The 15,870-nt window shown below is 40.8% G+C and overlaps 1 protein-coding gene across 6 annotated transcripts in view; it reads left to right on the plus strand.

Annotated features, from left to right (window-relative positions):
• Nucleotides 1-15,870, plus strand: part of NDRG1 (N-myc downstream regulated 1) — a 77,729-nt gene that overhangs the window by 30,930 nt on the left and 30,929 nt on the right. The window contains exon 1 of one of the 6 annotated variants that reach the window (XM_081874506.1): nucleotides 1,620-1,854. The exons of 1 other annotated variant lie outside the window; for it this stretch is intronic. Coding sequence is in view for 2 of the 5 variants with exons in the window: in XM_081874502.1 (XP_081730628.1) it covers nucleotides 3,587-3,657 (71 nt within the window). In the remaining 3 variants the exon portion in view is untranslated. Of the gene's footprint in view, nucleotides 1-1,619; nucleotides 1,855-3,528; nucleotides 3,658-3,955; nucleotides 4,012-8,102; nucleotides 8,275-9,955; nucleotides 10,136-15,870 lie in introns of those variants that run through there. 4 more of the 6 variants (XM_081874502.1, XM_081874507.1, XM_081874504.1 and 1 more) reach the window with 4 other exon arrangements.

Genomic DNA, 15,870 nt, shown 5'->3' on the forward strand with positions numbered 1-15,870 from the left:
TTAACACAAGGAACTCTGCAGGGGCACTTGGGCACGATTTGCATGGACAACTCTATTTAAAATCAGAGCAAACACTTAGTGACGGCTGCTTCCCTTCTTGCTACCCTGGGGGGAAAAACCCTCAGCTGGCCAATAGCAGGATATGTAAACAGTCTGCACAGTCCCCAAAGTAGGAATACTGAAAGGAAAGTATAATATTGTGTTGTCCAGCAAAGAATTGTGTATTTTCATACTCCCCACCACCACCACCCATACACTTTAATTTTGTCCTGGCACCCACTGCTGGTTTTTTAAGATGCTTTTGGGCAAGAATCAGGATATTATCAGTTCCTTTTTACTTCTAGCTGGCCTGGGCACTGGGAGGTGTGTGTGTGTGTGGTGTTAGTTGGCTGCTGCCTCCCGTCTTAGCCTCATTTTTGCCCTTGTAAACTTCAGCAGGGAGGATGGGGACATAACTAGCCTCTTCCTGTGATTGGCAGGTCGCTGTGTGATCCACTGCCTCTCAGCCAGTGGAGAACCAGCTGCACAGTTTGGATAGCTCAGTTGGTTAGGGCCCGGTGCTGATAATGCCATGGTTGCAGGTTCGGTTCCAAGGAACAGCTGCGTATTCCTGCATTTCAGGGGGTTGGACTAGATGGTCCTCAGAGTCCCTTCCAACTCTGTAATTCTATGGTTTTAGACCACGATGCACTTCTTGGAGCAAAACATGGTATACAGTGCAACAGATGAATAAATTAAAATGCCCGTGCTAAAATCCACCATTCACCTGCCACACATGCGGTATCAAAGGGAGAGCTTAATCGGGGAACTTTAAAATCCTGGAAAGTTTGACTCGCACACCGCTCCACACGAGCGCTTTCTATTTTTCTTTTGCCTTGCCCAATCCTTGGGCGCGTTTACTCGTAGGCAAGTCCCACTTGAAAGCTACGGTGGGGATCTTCCAATAACCTGAGTGATAGCAATGTGCAGCCCCGATCCTCCTCGCTTTCGGTTCTACTCGAAAGCTAAATCTCCCCCGTAGAAGAACTGCAGATGATTTCTTAAAATAAGATGATTTCTTAAAATAAGCTGAATTCCAATTCGCAATTCTCTCTGCACGCCCAGTTGCTGCGGTTTAATTCAACGGGAAGGGGTAAACTTTTCCAAACAATCGCGCGCAGGCAGGCATCGCCTTGCAAAGTTGGCAAGCCTCTCTCTGCAACGCTTTAGCTGTTGCTTATTTTGCAATCTCTTATATTTTGCAAGAAGAGGAGGATTCCTCCAGGGCTGCTGTGAACATGCAAAGCAAGCGAAAACTGCATTTATGCGGATGCCCGCGGGGAAAAAAAGCCGCGCAAAGGGTCCGCGGAAGAGGCGCCGCGCAGCAACAGGTTGATCCGTGCGGAGAGATTGGGGCGGGGGCGGAGCTAGAACGATAGGCGTGGCTAGGAATAGGAGGAGGAGGAGGAGGAGGAGGAAGAGGAGCCGCAGGGGAGAAAGAGAGACGTGCGTGTGGTCCAGTCTTCCCTCCAGTGGGCGGGAGGAGGGCGTGGCCACGCCCGAGGCGTCGCATTCAAAGGTGGGTTCGAGCGAGGGGGCGTGGCCCTCGGCCGGGAGTTAGCCTATAAAAGCTCGCGCGGCGCCCCTCGCGCGCGCCGATACCCAGAAAGCTCGTGAGGCGGTTGGTCGTTAGTCTTTCTCTCGAAGTCTCCGTTTCCTGAGAGACCCCCGTCGACGTTTTTCTCTCTTTTTTTTATTCGTTTAAACTTTTTTGGTACTTCTCGCCCCTCACTTCCTCGCCTTATTGGGAGGGGTTCCGGTTTCTGGCGCGGATTTCTTGTGAGGAGGCAGGTGCACCCCCTGCCCAGGTAAGAGGTGAGGCGGCGGCGGCGGAGGAACGGCGGTTTGCGCGTGCGCGTTTGTGGCATTAACGGTTCCGATGGTAGGGTCGTGAGTTCGAATCCCACCCTGGGCGGAGCCGTTGCTTTACGTTGGGATTTTATGGTGTGTTTGGGGTTTTTTTGGAATGGGGGCCGGGAGAGAGACGGGACACCCACCTGTCACCATCCTCTGTCGGATTCTGTCTAGTTAGATTCCCAGCGACAGCAGTTTCAAATGGCTTTTCCTTTTTTTCCTTGATCATCATTTTTATTAAATTTTCAAGTTTTACATTTCCAAATAACAAACTTTGAAATGATCCAATGGCTTCCCTTCTTCTCTTTCCATTTTACATGTCATATACATGTATTTGCGTGTTTTTACCGTAACCATTTAAATCAGTTTTCCACTTTTATAGCCATCAAAGATCGAATTTATCTCAATGCTGCCAACGTTTTCAGCTGTGTACAGTTGTTTTCCACGTATTCAATAAACGTTTCCCAGTCTTTAAATGTATGTTAAATGGCTTTCTTTTGACGCCAAGTGCTCAGAAAAATCTCAAAAATTCTACTTTTAGTTAAGTATTTTTATTTATTTACTTGATTTTTTTTTTGGGGGGGGGAGCTAAATTCCTCCCTGCTCCCTAGCTACACCCATGAATCCCACCCCAAGAATTTGACCGCTGTTGTTATCGTTATACATTTATTTATACCCTGCCTTTGCCCCCCAACAGAGACTCCAGGCAGTTTACAGATACAACTAAGAACTTTTCCTTCTCAATATTCTCTGGTTGGCCTCTGTTATTTTCTCCTATGGATAGAAATCCTACATAAGGACTCTATACGGGCACTTGGATACCCATAAGGGATAAAGGAGCATTTTTTTTCTTATAACAAACTATAAAACATAGCACCAGTCACTTAGTTCTAGGAATGTTTAATAGCTATAAAGCAGAGAAATTGTCACTTTAAACAATTAAACATTAATAGAAATAAAGCTGTCTGTCCGTGATCTGTGAAAAACATGCAGCCACAACAAAAACAACACACCTCACCTTCAGCCTGGCCCTACTCCACAGGGTTGCCATGAGGACAATGTGATGGGTAGAAGTGGTGATGGGAAGGGATGCATGCAGCTTTGTGAGGAAAGGTGGGGGGGGGTGTAAGGATGATAAGTGAATCTTTCTCCCCAAGATGGGGGTTCTCCAAAGCAGAAAGGCGAGGTCCTTTGGTACGTTTCCCTTTGAGGGTGCCTTAAAAGTCCTTTCCCCTCCCATTTTATGTATTTATTTTCTGCCTTACCTGCATCCCCTGCCCCCAGCTCCCATCCTACTTCTCAAAAGTTGGTCCTGTTTTCTGCTGCTGTGGATCTTCTCTCTCTTCTTCCTTTCCGTCTCCCCTGGCCCAAACCATCCCAGTGTGAAGATGACGGGGTTGATGTCTCTTTCAAGTCTTATTGTCACCTCAAATAATGGGCCTTTCATTGTTGCTGGGTTTTTAAAAACAAACAAGTCATAAACAGGTAGGAAAAGTCACATAAGTATCAAATAGATGATGGTAGCCCAGCATGATTACTGTTTTTTAAGAAAATACACAAGTTACGGGTCATTACTGTGCAAAGGCTTCATAATAAACAATAAAGAATAGCTGATTGTATACAGGGCTATTTGGATGATCCAAGAGAGTCTCTGTAACAGCAAACTGAATTCAGCTTCACGAAATCTTCTTTGATGTTGCCTCAAATAACGGAACTTGCTTCTCTTTGGATGGTGGCAAAAGGGGACCCCTTCCCCAACTTCAGGTATTTTTGTTTGGAGGAGAATAGATCTCTTCCTGTCTTGTTGTCTCCTTCTCTTCCACTGTCCCCCCACTTTATTCATTTTGAAATTGTTTACTTTAATTGTTCATGACAGAAGAAACAGCCTCTTGGATTAGACCAATATTTCATCTTGTATTTCATCTCCCTGCAGCACCCTGTATCCAACAAATGGTCATTTAGTTGTCTCCGGAGAGCTCATAATGCGGGGCAGAAAGGCAACAGGCCTCCTTTGTTGTTGTTTTCCCTACATCTGGTATTGAGTTATCCTGCCTTTGCACATGAAGGTTCTGCCTGGTCCTCGTGGTTAATGGATCTTCTTCTGAAAAGGCTATTTAGGTTTGGCAGTTTTCAGGTGTATGAGGGTTAAGAAGGAATTGAACCATCTTTTTCTCCTTGATTAGCAGAGGGGGAAAGAGAAAAAAAGATGGGGAAAGCTAAAATGATGAAGCATTCACAAATCCCTTGTGTTTAGGGGCAATATAGACTAGTTCAATGTTCTGGGCATAGATGAGGTGTACTATTTCTTATTTGTAGGAAGGGAGCAGAATGCTGAAGAGAGTGGTCTGAAGAGCAAAACAAGTTTGTCACGACCTATGCAGGGGTTAAACACGAGCTTTCCCATGAAAGTTTTTGGGGAAGAGTTGGATTCAAAGTGGATGGGTGGCATCTTCATGGCTCTATTCCACCCACAAAAATATATTGGTTGCAGTACCATACATCCATTAATAGATATTCTTCCAGGTGCTTGTTCTTTTTGTGGGTAAGATGAAATTTTAAAAAATACACTCCAGATCTTCAATTCCAGAGGTGTAGCTGTTAGTCTGCTACAGCACACATAAAAACAACATGTGGCATACGTTTTCATGGACTTGAGCTCACGTTCTCAATTGAAGTCCGCTCTAGTCCACAAAAATGTATGCCACAATACATCTGGTAGTCTTTAAAGTGCCATGGAATTTTAAAATCACAATTTTGAATAGTTCTAACACCATTCCCTTATAATTATTTGTTAGATTCTTATTATTTTTATTAAATGAGACTCTGTTTTCCCGCTGCAACATGACTACCTCTCTAGGAATTTACTAGTGCATGTGGTTTGTTTGTTTTTAATTGATGTGGTGAGGAAAGTGGTTACTGCCTGAAGTAGAGTAAGATATTTGTTGATGAAAGCATACATAGACTCTCAAGTGCTAGAAATGGCTGCTTGTCTGATGAATGTTGGCAAGTTTTCATAAAATGGGATGTTTGGGTGACTGGGGCTACCATGCAAAGCACATTAAGTTGGAATCAAGTATTTTCAAGTCTAAACATGTTCTTTTCTGGGAAAGTGTATAACAACCATATACACACACACACACACACACACACAGAAATACAACCACCCATGAGTTTCCAAGGGTAGCAGCTTGGAAAGCAGTGATGCCTGCTCTTATTCCTGGCACTGTAGGCATACAGTAGGATGACTAGGCAGATGTGCTTTGTTATAAAATTGAAGTGTTTTTTTAGAATGGAATCGTATCAGTTAGTGGTGTGGAGGTGGATAGGAAGAGAGGAAGTGTTTCCCTTTAGAGAAAAGGGTAAAGAAAATGTCTTTCATCCTGGAGCTCTCCGTCTAGTGGCACTCCAGTTTTATGGAGATCCTTGGTGTAGGGTTCCTAACATTTGCATGTAGAGAAGAGAACAAAGACCTGGTATTCTACTGGTTTGGAAAGGACCTCTACAGGAAAGGAAATTCTAGCAGTTTGCGTTTTGACATCAAATGTTCTTCCTTGGAAAACAGTAGAAACAGCTGGAAACCTCTAGAAGTTAGCCAAGTGGGCTGGACTTGGAATAGGGAAACAAGTTGTCAGTCTGTAGGGAGGTGGCGGCAGACACTGAAATTAGAACTGGCAAGTTGCAAACATTTATAAGCAGAACTGCAAAAAGTTGCAGCAGACTGTTATTTCTTCAATTTCATTGGCTCCTTTGCTGCTGTTGTAGTTTACTGGTGACTGCTTGCTTTAGGAGTTATGCCCAGATCGTCAAATCAAAGAAAAACACAAAAAAGAATGCATAATTATAGCACCCCTTAAACTCTGCCAGTGTTACCCTGTCTTCCTGTTTCCCTTTTCTATAAAAAGCTGTGTAAAGAAATGCTCCTGTTTCTACTAGACTATGGGGTGGCATTCTTAAGCATTGTGAAGTCGTTTCTTTTTATAAAAAAAAATTTAAAAAATCCAAAATGAGGTCCTCCAGTTGCAGTCAGATGCAGAATGGTGGCCAATTGAGTGTGTGTGGTTAGCATAGAATCAAAGAATACAGGGATCTATTTCTGGCAGCAAAACAGCCCACAGTCTGTCACAGAATTCCACTTCTGGTTTTCCCCACCTCCCAATCTTTCGTAATCTCAGCAGCTGTTGCTTGGCCCTGTACTAGACTTCAATGAGGAAAAGAAATTAAAGCCAGTACTTTTAAACTGCTTTTGTGATTTGAAAGCTTATTGCAGGTTTTTATATTGGTTAACAAGAGTTTGCATATATGACTCATACGCAGGTTTCTAGTGATCATGATCACAGGAGTTTTGCTATAAATAGCAACCAACTCCGATAAAAATCACCCCATATATTAAGATAATCTTCTGAGGCCTTAATTCATGTGATGCCACCTTTAGATCAAGTGGAAGAACAGAATCTGGCTTCATTCTCAAAAATATACATTATTAGGTTTTGCGGGGCCAGTAAAAAACCTTCATTTTTGCTAGGGTGATCTTGATTTGATTAACTGGCTGCTCCTTTTGTATGTTAGTGTTGATATGCATTTATCTTTAACCATTTTAATAGAATAGTTTTTAATAGTGCCAGCCATCGTGGAGATCTTCCTTGGGTAAAACAGCAGGGTACAAATATTTTAAAGGTAGTGCCTTAGGATATCTATGCAGGAACAGTAACCAACCCTGTCAAGCTGTCTCCTCTCCAAGGCTGACTTGGGGATCACAGCCTGATTGATCCTTTATGAGGCAAAAGGGGGGGGGGGGTCCTGAAGCAGCCAGCAGTGGGTGTCGGGGGGGGGGCCACTTCTGGGTCCTTACCTTGAAGGATTTTTCTGGTACTGAGGAAGTGCCTTGGGGATCTCTCCAGCAGTGCAAGTGCAGCCATAAGTGCACACTTGAGAACTGAGTAATGGGTGATGTGGAAAAGTCAATACAGGACTGCATCCATAAGCTTTAGGAGGTTTTCTAACTTGATTGGTGGCAAAGCGAATTTCTGCTCCCTCTACTGGTAGCTCATATAGTTATACGTAGAGGGAGTCTTGTATTTAAAGGTGAGCAAAAGAAAAAGCTTGTGGACAATGATTAATTACAGTGAGTAAAGATACTTTGTGTGAGCACAATTCTTCCGTAGTCAAATGAAGTGTCTATATGCATCTTTTCTACCCAGTTGGGGAAAAAACATTACAACTATTTCTAATTGGTGCTGCTCAACTGAAACTTCTACTTACTACTCACTGACATAATTGATTTTACTGCTGTTGAACTCACTGATAATTACTATAGCTGTTAAACTTATTATAACAACTAATCTTTTCAATGTTATGACTACTAATCAACAGTATTTTTTTGAACTGAATTTATTGTTACTATTGACTCCACTATTGACCTTACTACTGCAGAATTTACCACTACTATTGATGCAGATTTTTATGACTGATGACTGATTTATTTATTTAACTATTTATTTATTTATTTATTTAGCAATTTAAATACTGCTTGGTTGTAAGAAAACCTCTAAGCAGTTTCTGACTTGGCTGTTATGGACCCATTCAGTGTCTTAATGCTTAATCAGTATTATTATTGATTTTGTGGGCATCTCATTGGCATCTGGTTGGCCACTATGAGAACAGCATGCTGGACTAGATGGGCCTTTAACTTGATGCAGTCCAATGTTCTTCTTACAATGTTGTTACTTTGCATGGATTAAGGAATAATATAAGCAGTTATTTAGACACAACGTATTAATAATTGAATCTTTTAAAAAATATTTGTCCACTTTAGTTCATGATCAGTTATGTAGTTTTACTTAACATAGAATGTCTACTATATCAGATAAACCTAGACTCTTAAGCAGGTAAAATAAATTACAATCTCAAAATGGGTTGGGGAAGCTGGAACCATTATAGACATTGCAGGACATTGCAGGGTTGAATTCAGACACAGTGAACTCAACAGAACTTAGTTATGGCTAATGTAAGTCCCACTGATTTCAGTGGGTCTTCTCAAAGTATGACTTAAGGCACTTCCAGGCATATTATTTTCCAGGTATAGACTTTTGCAGTGAGGAAATTGATAGGGAAATGCACTGATAACTGTGAGGTAACAATTGCTGAATGTGACATCATGTGACCTCACCACAAACAAACCAGAATGAATGGTGAATAAACAACAGGTGTTGTATAACCTTACCACAAACTTTGTGCAAACAAATTGGGATTACTGATCAATAAATGCAGCATTTGAGAACAGCCTAGCTCTGGATTCAACTCAGAGCTTCTAATTATTGAGGATTTGCTGCTGAAGATGTTTGGGCTGTATTTTCAAATGAATGTTTGCAGAGGAAAATAAAGGTAAAGGAAAGAGAAAATTATGAGAAGTGTGTCAGAAGAAAAGTTAAAACAAAATGAGGAAAACTGCAGAAAATGCAGGGAGAAAGATAAGAAATTAGGGAAGATAATCTGTTTAGTTAAAATGGTGAAAGGGTTTGAGTCAAAGGTGAATTACAAACTAAGCTATAGGATTATGAGAAAGTAAGATGCTGTGAAGGATTTTGGACAAAAATGAAAGTTGCATTACAGTAAAGTTAGGGCTGAGCCACAGTTACAAAGAGATGCTGTAGTGAGATTGAAGACAAGAGTAAATAATGTCATTTTGTAGTTAGAAAAGCAAGTAGAGAGGTTTCCTGAAAGTCATTATTTTTATAGAGCATTTTTAGACAGCTTTTTCCCCCTTGGTGTGCTGTTGAAACTGAAAAAGTATTAGGATTCCACAAGTATTCACAGTGAAAGAAAATGCCTAGAGATACCATTGACATTTTTCAGCAGCGTTCCCTGACAGATGTCATCCAGATGTTTTGGACTACATCTGCCATCAGCCCTGACCATCAGCTATGTTGACCGAGCCTGATGGAGTTGTAGATAAGAACATCTGGAGGGTGCCAGGTTAGGAAAGGCTGTGTCAAGGTGAAAGGTCCTTTTAATGGGTTGTTTTTAATTAGCCACTGGGGAGATCTGCCTTGACTAGAAAAGCAAAATATAAATACAGAATTGCTAATTGACAAGGAAATATATTTCTTTTGAATGTCATGCTTGTGACCTGCAGCTGTTAGACACGGAATGTTGTACTAAATGGACCATTGTCTAATACACAAAGGTAATTCTTGAGCTATGTCTAATCATAATTTATAGGGGGGAAAGAGTGGGTGCTTTTATTTTGCAAGCTTTTGTGCTTGCAAATCTTATAGCAGCAGCATGTTAGCAGAACTGACAGCTGCAGTGTTTTGCACAATGTTTATAGTTTTGCCTGAAACTGATCAGGGGCTGATTAAAAGAGACAAGCAAGAACCTTTTAACGGAAACCTGTTAGGGGGCAGTCCTAAAGATCCACCAGGATGAGCAAGTTAGGATGTAGCCCCTTTCTGGCTGAGTCCCCAGCTGTGGCTCAGCTGAAGATACACCAAAGCAACTTAGCCAGGTGTGCTGAAGCTGTCTGAACTGAGACTTGTGTAAATCTTCAAAAGCAGACATGGTGAGGACAGGACTTGGCAGGGGGAACTTAAAGTGGACCCTGGTTCTGTTCACATGTCCTGGCAAGCTGGCAGAATATGCACCATCGAAAAGGGTAATGCAAGTCAAACTATATTTTAAAGTCTTGTTCTCCCTCTGCTAGGCTTGGGCTGGCTCAGCTGGCAGTAGCTTTGCTCCTGAATTTCAGGAGTTTGAATCTGGTTTAACTTTATATAAATTATTTGGATGATTATAATAAATTTAAGAGTTCCAGAAGCAAATTTGAAACCAAACTCATTGGGCAGCCCTAGGCAAGTCATTTCTTCTCAATCTCTGGCCCATAGCTACATAGGGATACAATATTACTGGCTTAACTTCCATGCTGAGGTGTCATAATGTGGTATTTCTTCAACTGTAGATGTCATAAACAGCAATTGTGAAGCGCAGTGGTCATGATTAGCATAGACTCCAATTCTGGGATATACGTGTTTGAGGTTAGAGAAGAAAAGTGCTTTCTGTCGCTGACCTTGGAGATGTGAAAGGCCATTGTGGCCAGACCTCATTAACATATAAATTATTACTGTCTAGCAGCCTTAATCTTAGCATATTTATATACTGCGTGCAGTAAGCCAAACTTGCTGATAAGCGTATTGTGACATTTCTGGGATCCCCCATAAGAAGCCCTTGTCTTGCAGTGGTTACCAAGGTTAGTCTCTCTGCAGCTATGCTGAGTCCAGCCAGCTGGCACTACCTTCTGACTTGTAGAGAGCAGTGAGATTCTCCATTTATATTATCACTCAAGTACATCTGTACAAGACACATGGGTGAGATAAGTTTATCACAACATCCTACCAGAACACAACACAACACAATACAGTACAATTAAAATATTAGCTTATATTTACTTAGGAACATAATGTTCAGAAGTGGTCATTTTATTCAGAAGTCTTGAGTTCTGATTTACTGACCTTTTATAATTGCTATTCCAACTCTTACATATGATTTCATTATTATTCCCATTTCATCCCCCCTTTCCCTCTCTTTCCTTTGCAACTACAACTCTGCCATTTTCCAAGCAACATTCCTTATCAGTTGTTTGCTCTGACTGCCCAATATTCCACCCCACTCCCCTACTGTCAATCATTCTTCCACTTGCACTTCTGTCACAGTTTGTAATAGGATGAATTGTTTGGTGGACTGGCTAAGTTTAGGTATATTAAATGCTGCTGTGTACATTTAGGTCATGTTTACAAAAGTGGGGTATTGCGAAGAGGAGTGATGGGGCTGGGCTTGTAATAGATAAAGTAAACTCCTGATGTAATATTGCTGCTAAGAGGATTTTGATGTTTCAGCGGGCAAATGCAAATCTTCTAAAATGGTTGAATTGGAGAGAAAACATTCAGACTGCCAAGTATATTCCCCTGGATTATTTCAGAATGTTTGTCACACAAGATGATTCCTGAACGTTGCAGAGCTGGCCAGCTCCATGCGATAGCATTGACCAGTTGAGAAGCACACTGTTTTGCACAGTTGCCATCATGCTGAAGGTGCAAAATGGATCTTGATAACTGCCAGGATGGGTTCATTGTTTAATAAACAAGTAGGATAACAAGTAGCATTTTCTGGAAAGCTGAGAAGCACTTAGTACGTTAACTTTTGGTTTGTTGGAAGTTTACTTATTCAGGCAGAAAATCGATATATAAATCTAAATATATAAATTATGGGCAAGAAGATGAATCAATAGCCTTGTTTTCTTCAGCTGGATTTTCCCCCAGTTGACTCCAGTTGGACTTGCATGTTTCGGAGGGTGAAATGAGAAGATACGAAAAGCCACATGACTGCCACCAAAAACAGTGTGTTTCTGCCACTCATGTCTGGCTTTCTTTCTGCTCCTCCATGACATAATCTAATGAAATGTGTGGTGGGATATGATAGCATGGGTACCCCTGCTCCACATCACTGGTAGACATGGGGAAAGAAATGTGATTTGTTTTTTGGGCAGCTTGGAAGGGTATTGGATACATGGAGAGTGATGTTCAACATCTAGTTACCCTGCCCGAGTTCATTCCAAGCACACTTTCTTTAAGCCAGCATTTCTACAGCAGTTCTTGCACTAATTTGTGACTACAGAATTTAAAGCTAAGGTAGGAAGCACAAGCACAGTTGTTCCTTGAAAACCTTGTTTAGCCTAGGCTCACTTGAATGAAGTGCAGTATAAAATCAATTATAGAGGGCATATGATAATGTAAAGGCTGAACTGGTTTTTTGGGGGGAGTAGTGGTTAATGCTTTCACATGTTGGATGTATAGTGTTTGTTATGAATATTTCTGCCAGGTCTAGCTGTGCCTGCAAACTGAGGCTTGTTGGAACCAAGCTGAGCACATTATTTTCCAGGTTACAGGGATTAAATTGAATTTTAATACTTGAACTTTATTTGCTTATACCCGAAGAAGCATCTCCACCCCCTTCGTTCAGCCTGGACACTGAAGCCCAATACCGAGGGTCTTCTGGTGGTTCCCCCACTGCGAGAAGCAAAGTTACAGGGAACCAGACAGAGGGCCTTCTCAGTAGTGGCGCCCGCCCTGTCAAACGCCCTCCCATCAGGTGTCAAAGAAATAAACAACTGTCTGACGTTTAGAAGACATCTGAAGGCAGCCCTGTTTAGGGAAGTTTTTAATGACTGATGTTTTAATGTATTTTTACTCTTTTGTTGGAAGCCGCCTGTAGTGGGCGGGGTATAAATAATAAATTATTATTATTAATTAATTAATTAATTGCTTGCTTGCTTGTAAGATAGAGGAAACCTAAAAAGCTTTCAGATGTTTTTGCAATTATTCTTGAAGGGATAGCTCACAAAGCAAAGGGAAACTGAGTTAAATCACCTTAGTTCTTGGATACCTTGAAGGTGTTCATTATAGAAGGCCTAAACTGTTGCCAGAGAATATGTTGGTCGTAACAAAACTTGTTCCCGTCAGCTATTGCGAAGCAGCTGATACACTTAAAATGATAGATATGACCATTGAGACCAAATGGTGAATCAGACAAAAGGCCTATCTAGTTTACCCACAACCAGATGTCTAAGACGAAGCTCAGGGACAGGACATGAGGGCAATAGCATTATTGTGCTGTTCTCCAGCAACTGGTACTTAGAAACATTCTGTCTCTGATCCTAGAGGTAGCATATAGTGACGATGAATTGTATTCATTGCTAGTCTTATCCTCCATAAATTAGTCTAATCCTCTTAGAGCTATCAAATTAATTAGTGAAAGTTATAGATGTAGGTAGTGAAAGGTGGGTAGATGAATGAACATGGAAATTGATATCGGAACAGGAGTGACTTCTTACAGAAATGGCATGGGGTTTTTTGGTTCATTGGGATATTCATCAAGAAAAAGAGACTGGGTTTACCTTCTTATGTGATTCTATAGATTTGCCATACTTTTCAACTGTATAGGTCAATTATTTCTTGTCTTTATGGATGCACATTTGCTTGGTTTTATGTTCTGTTTTCTTTCTTTCCCTTCAGTGTATTTTTTAAAAAAACAACAGCCAATGATGTACAACCTTGAAATAATTACAGTACTGGAAAAAATAGCTTTATAACTTGTTGGGTAGAAATTTATTTGGAGACATAATTTTTAAAGAGATGAAAGTGATTTGAGATATTGTGCTTCTCACGGTGTGCCTCTGCTCAGAGATGGTTTTTATTCTTTCAGAGGTGAAAGTTGATGTGTACACATTTCAAGCAGCAATTTTGTTTTCAAACCATATTCAACTCTTAAAAAAAAACCTAGCCCCTGTTCTTTCTTTTATTAGGACTACTACTATTGGGGAAAGAAATAATACAGTGGCACCTCGGGTTAAGTACTTAATTCGTTCCAGAGGTCTGTTCTTAACCTGAAACTGTTCTTAACCTGAAGCACCACTTTAGCTAATGGGGCCTCCTGCTGCTGCTGCGCTGCCGGAGCACGATTTCTGTTCTCATCCTGAAGCAAAGTTCTTAACCTGAGGTAATATTTCTGGGTTAGCGGAATCTGTAACTTGAAGTGTATGTAACCTGAAGCGTATGTAACCCGAGGTACCACTGTACTCCCTGGGATGCTGAAAAGCAGAAAAAGCAACTCTTTGTTGGGTGGGTGGATGGTCCCTTGCAAGTAATCTAAAGAAATACGATGGTACCTCTAGTTGTGGACCCAATCCATTCTGGGTGCTGTTCGCACCCTGAAAAGTTGCAACTCGAGTGGCTCTTCTGTGCAAGCGCGCAGAATGCTTCTGCACTTGGGCGCATGGGGAAACCCAGAAGTATACACTCCCGGGTTTGCCGCGTTCGCAAGCCCAAAAGACGCAACATGAACCTAATGCAACACAAGGTATGACTGTATTTCTAAGAATTCTGGCCAGTAACAATGTAGAAAATAGTGAAGGCAAGCACAAACCAAAGTGAAATAAGATGTCCCTGATATTAGCAGTAACAAAGTCCCAAAGAACATAGTTGAACAATAAACTGAAAGGGAAGAGGTGAAGGAGGTTGGCTCACAAGATCTGTGACGAAGTTCAAGGTTCTTGGAGATAGTAAAGGTATTTACTCTGGCAAAGCAAAGTTAGCAATGTGGTATGTGAGTTTTCAGGTTAGGGAATTCTTGGGCATAGTCATTGTTTTTGTTTTTTTAAAAAAAATACTGAACAGAGAACTTGTTTTTAGACTTTGGTATGATAATCAAAAGATTTAAAAATAAATTTGCAGGTAGAGGATATTTCTCCAAGCAGTTACCTGTTGGTAGCTGGATTATGACTTTTGTGGTGGTGGTCCCAGATAACTACAATTTTAACTGTTTTAGCTTAGCTGATATCCTTATGATTATGGTGGTTTTGTTGATTTAGATTGATCCATACATACACAAATGTGCACATGTTTTTCATGGTGTGCATGTGCAGTTTCTAATGCAGTCCACAAACCAATTTTAATATACGCAAGGATAAAAGTGCAGATAGTGGGGAAAGGTAGCTTACATAAACAGTGGTACCTCGGGTTACATATGCTTCAGGTTACAGACTCCGCTAACCCAGAAATATTACCTTGGGTTAAGAACTTTGCTTCAGGATGAGAACAGAAATCGTGCTCCGGCAGCGCAGCGGCAGCAGGAGGCCCCATTAGCTAAAGTGGTGCTTCAGGTTAAGTACAGTTTCAGGTTAAGAATGGACCTCCAGAATGAATTAAGTTCTTAACCCGAGGTACCACTGTACTGAAATAGTCTGCTTTGAGGAAGAATTGTTCTTGGGAATTTTATTGCAAGAGGGGGGGGGCAAGTCATCAGTATTACAAGTCAATCTGTATCAGTGATTGGTAACAGTGAATATTTTAATATGGAAAACAAATACAAAGCCCTAACTAACTATCCAGATGATCAAAAATACAAAGTAAAAAATACATGAACTCTAGATATTTCACAAAGGTAAATGAAGCATCAGTAGTACCTATACAGTCTGCAAAAAATAGCTGATTCTGAGCTGTTGATGACCCTCCCTTCTTGAAGTCAGAGTTAGAAATCAAAATTTCTGATTTCTTTGTATTAATATTTGTAACATATTTCCAATACATAATTAAAGAAAGATTTTAACATGCCTCACAAAATATTTCTCAAATGTTCTGTTAAAAATGTGAGAAGGCAATAGAGCAAAGCCCATCCGCCTTTTACTTTGGGATATAATAAAGGATTAATCCAGTTACAATTTGGAAAACAGATTAGCGCTTGCAGATGAGAGATGTTGAAGTTCTGATTCTAAGGCTTTATTGTTACATAAACTTGGGAATAAGGTCTGTTGAATTCATTGGTACTTGTTTTCTACATAAACCAGGGAGAATTTGAGTTGAAATTGAGTTTCGTTTTTAGGTTGATAACTTTTCAGTTACCCTATAAATTTTCATGTCAAAATAGCATATTTTCCTTTGCATATTTTATTTACTTCTCTTTCAAGCCCTCTGATGAAATACTTTTCTGTGTCAAGTGTTATAACTGTTTAGTAGCCTATGGCTTCAACTAATCAGGAGTGGCAATGGATGAAAGTTAACAGTCTGATTAAAGACATATCGATGCCACACTGTGACTCCTTGGAGAAAAGGTTCCCCACATTTGAGTGTCTTATTAAAAATTCCTTGCATGTAGAAAACTATCATGTTAAAGAGAGAGAGAGTGTGTGTAGTCTTGCCTTCTTCTGTCGCCTCTTGCAGCTCTGGGCTAGAATGTTGAAAAGGGGAAAACATTGACTTACCTAGCGTTCATCTCCACTGAATTCATTTTGGTAGTGAAATCAAGGAATGACTTCCCATAGCATTCGATTTGACTTCTGTGTAAAGATAAGCACCTTCAGGAGAAACATGTTAAATTACTGAGAAAAATGCTGTGTGTGTGTGTGTGGTCTATTTCAATAAGTAATTATGA

Source organism: Podarcis erhardii, assembly GCF_964252035.2.
Source record: "Podarcis erhardii genome assembly, chromosome: 8".
Classification (NCBI taxonomy): Eukaryota; Metazoa; Chordata; class Lepidosauria; order Squamata; family Lacertidae; genus Podarcis; species Podarcis erhardii.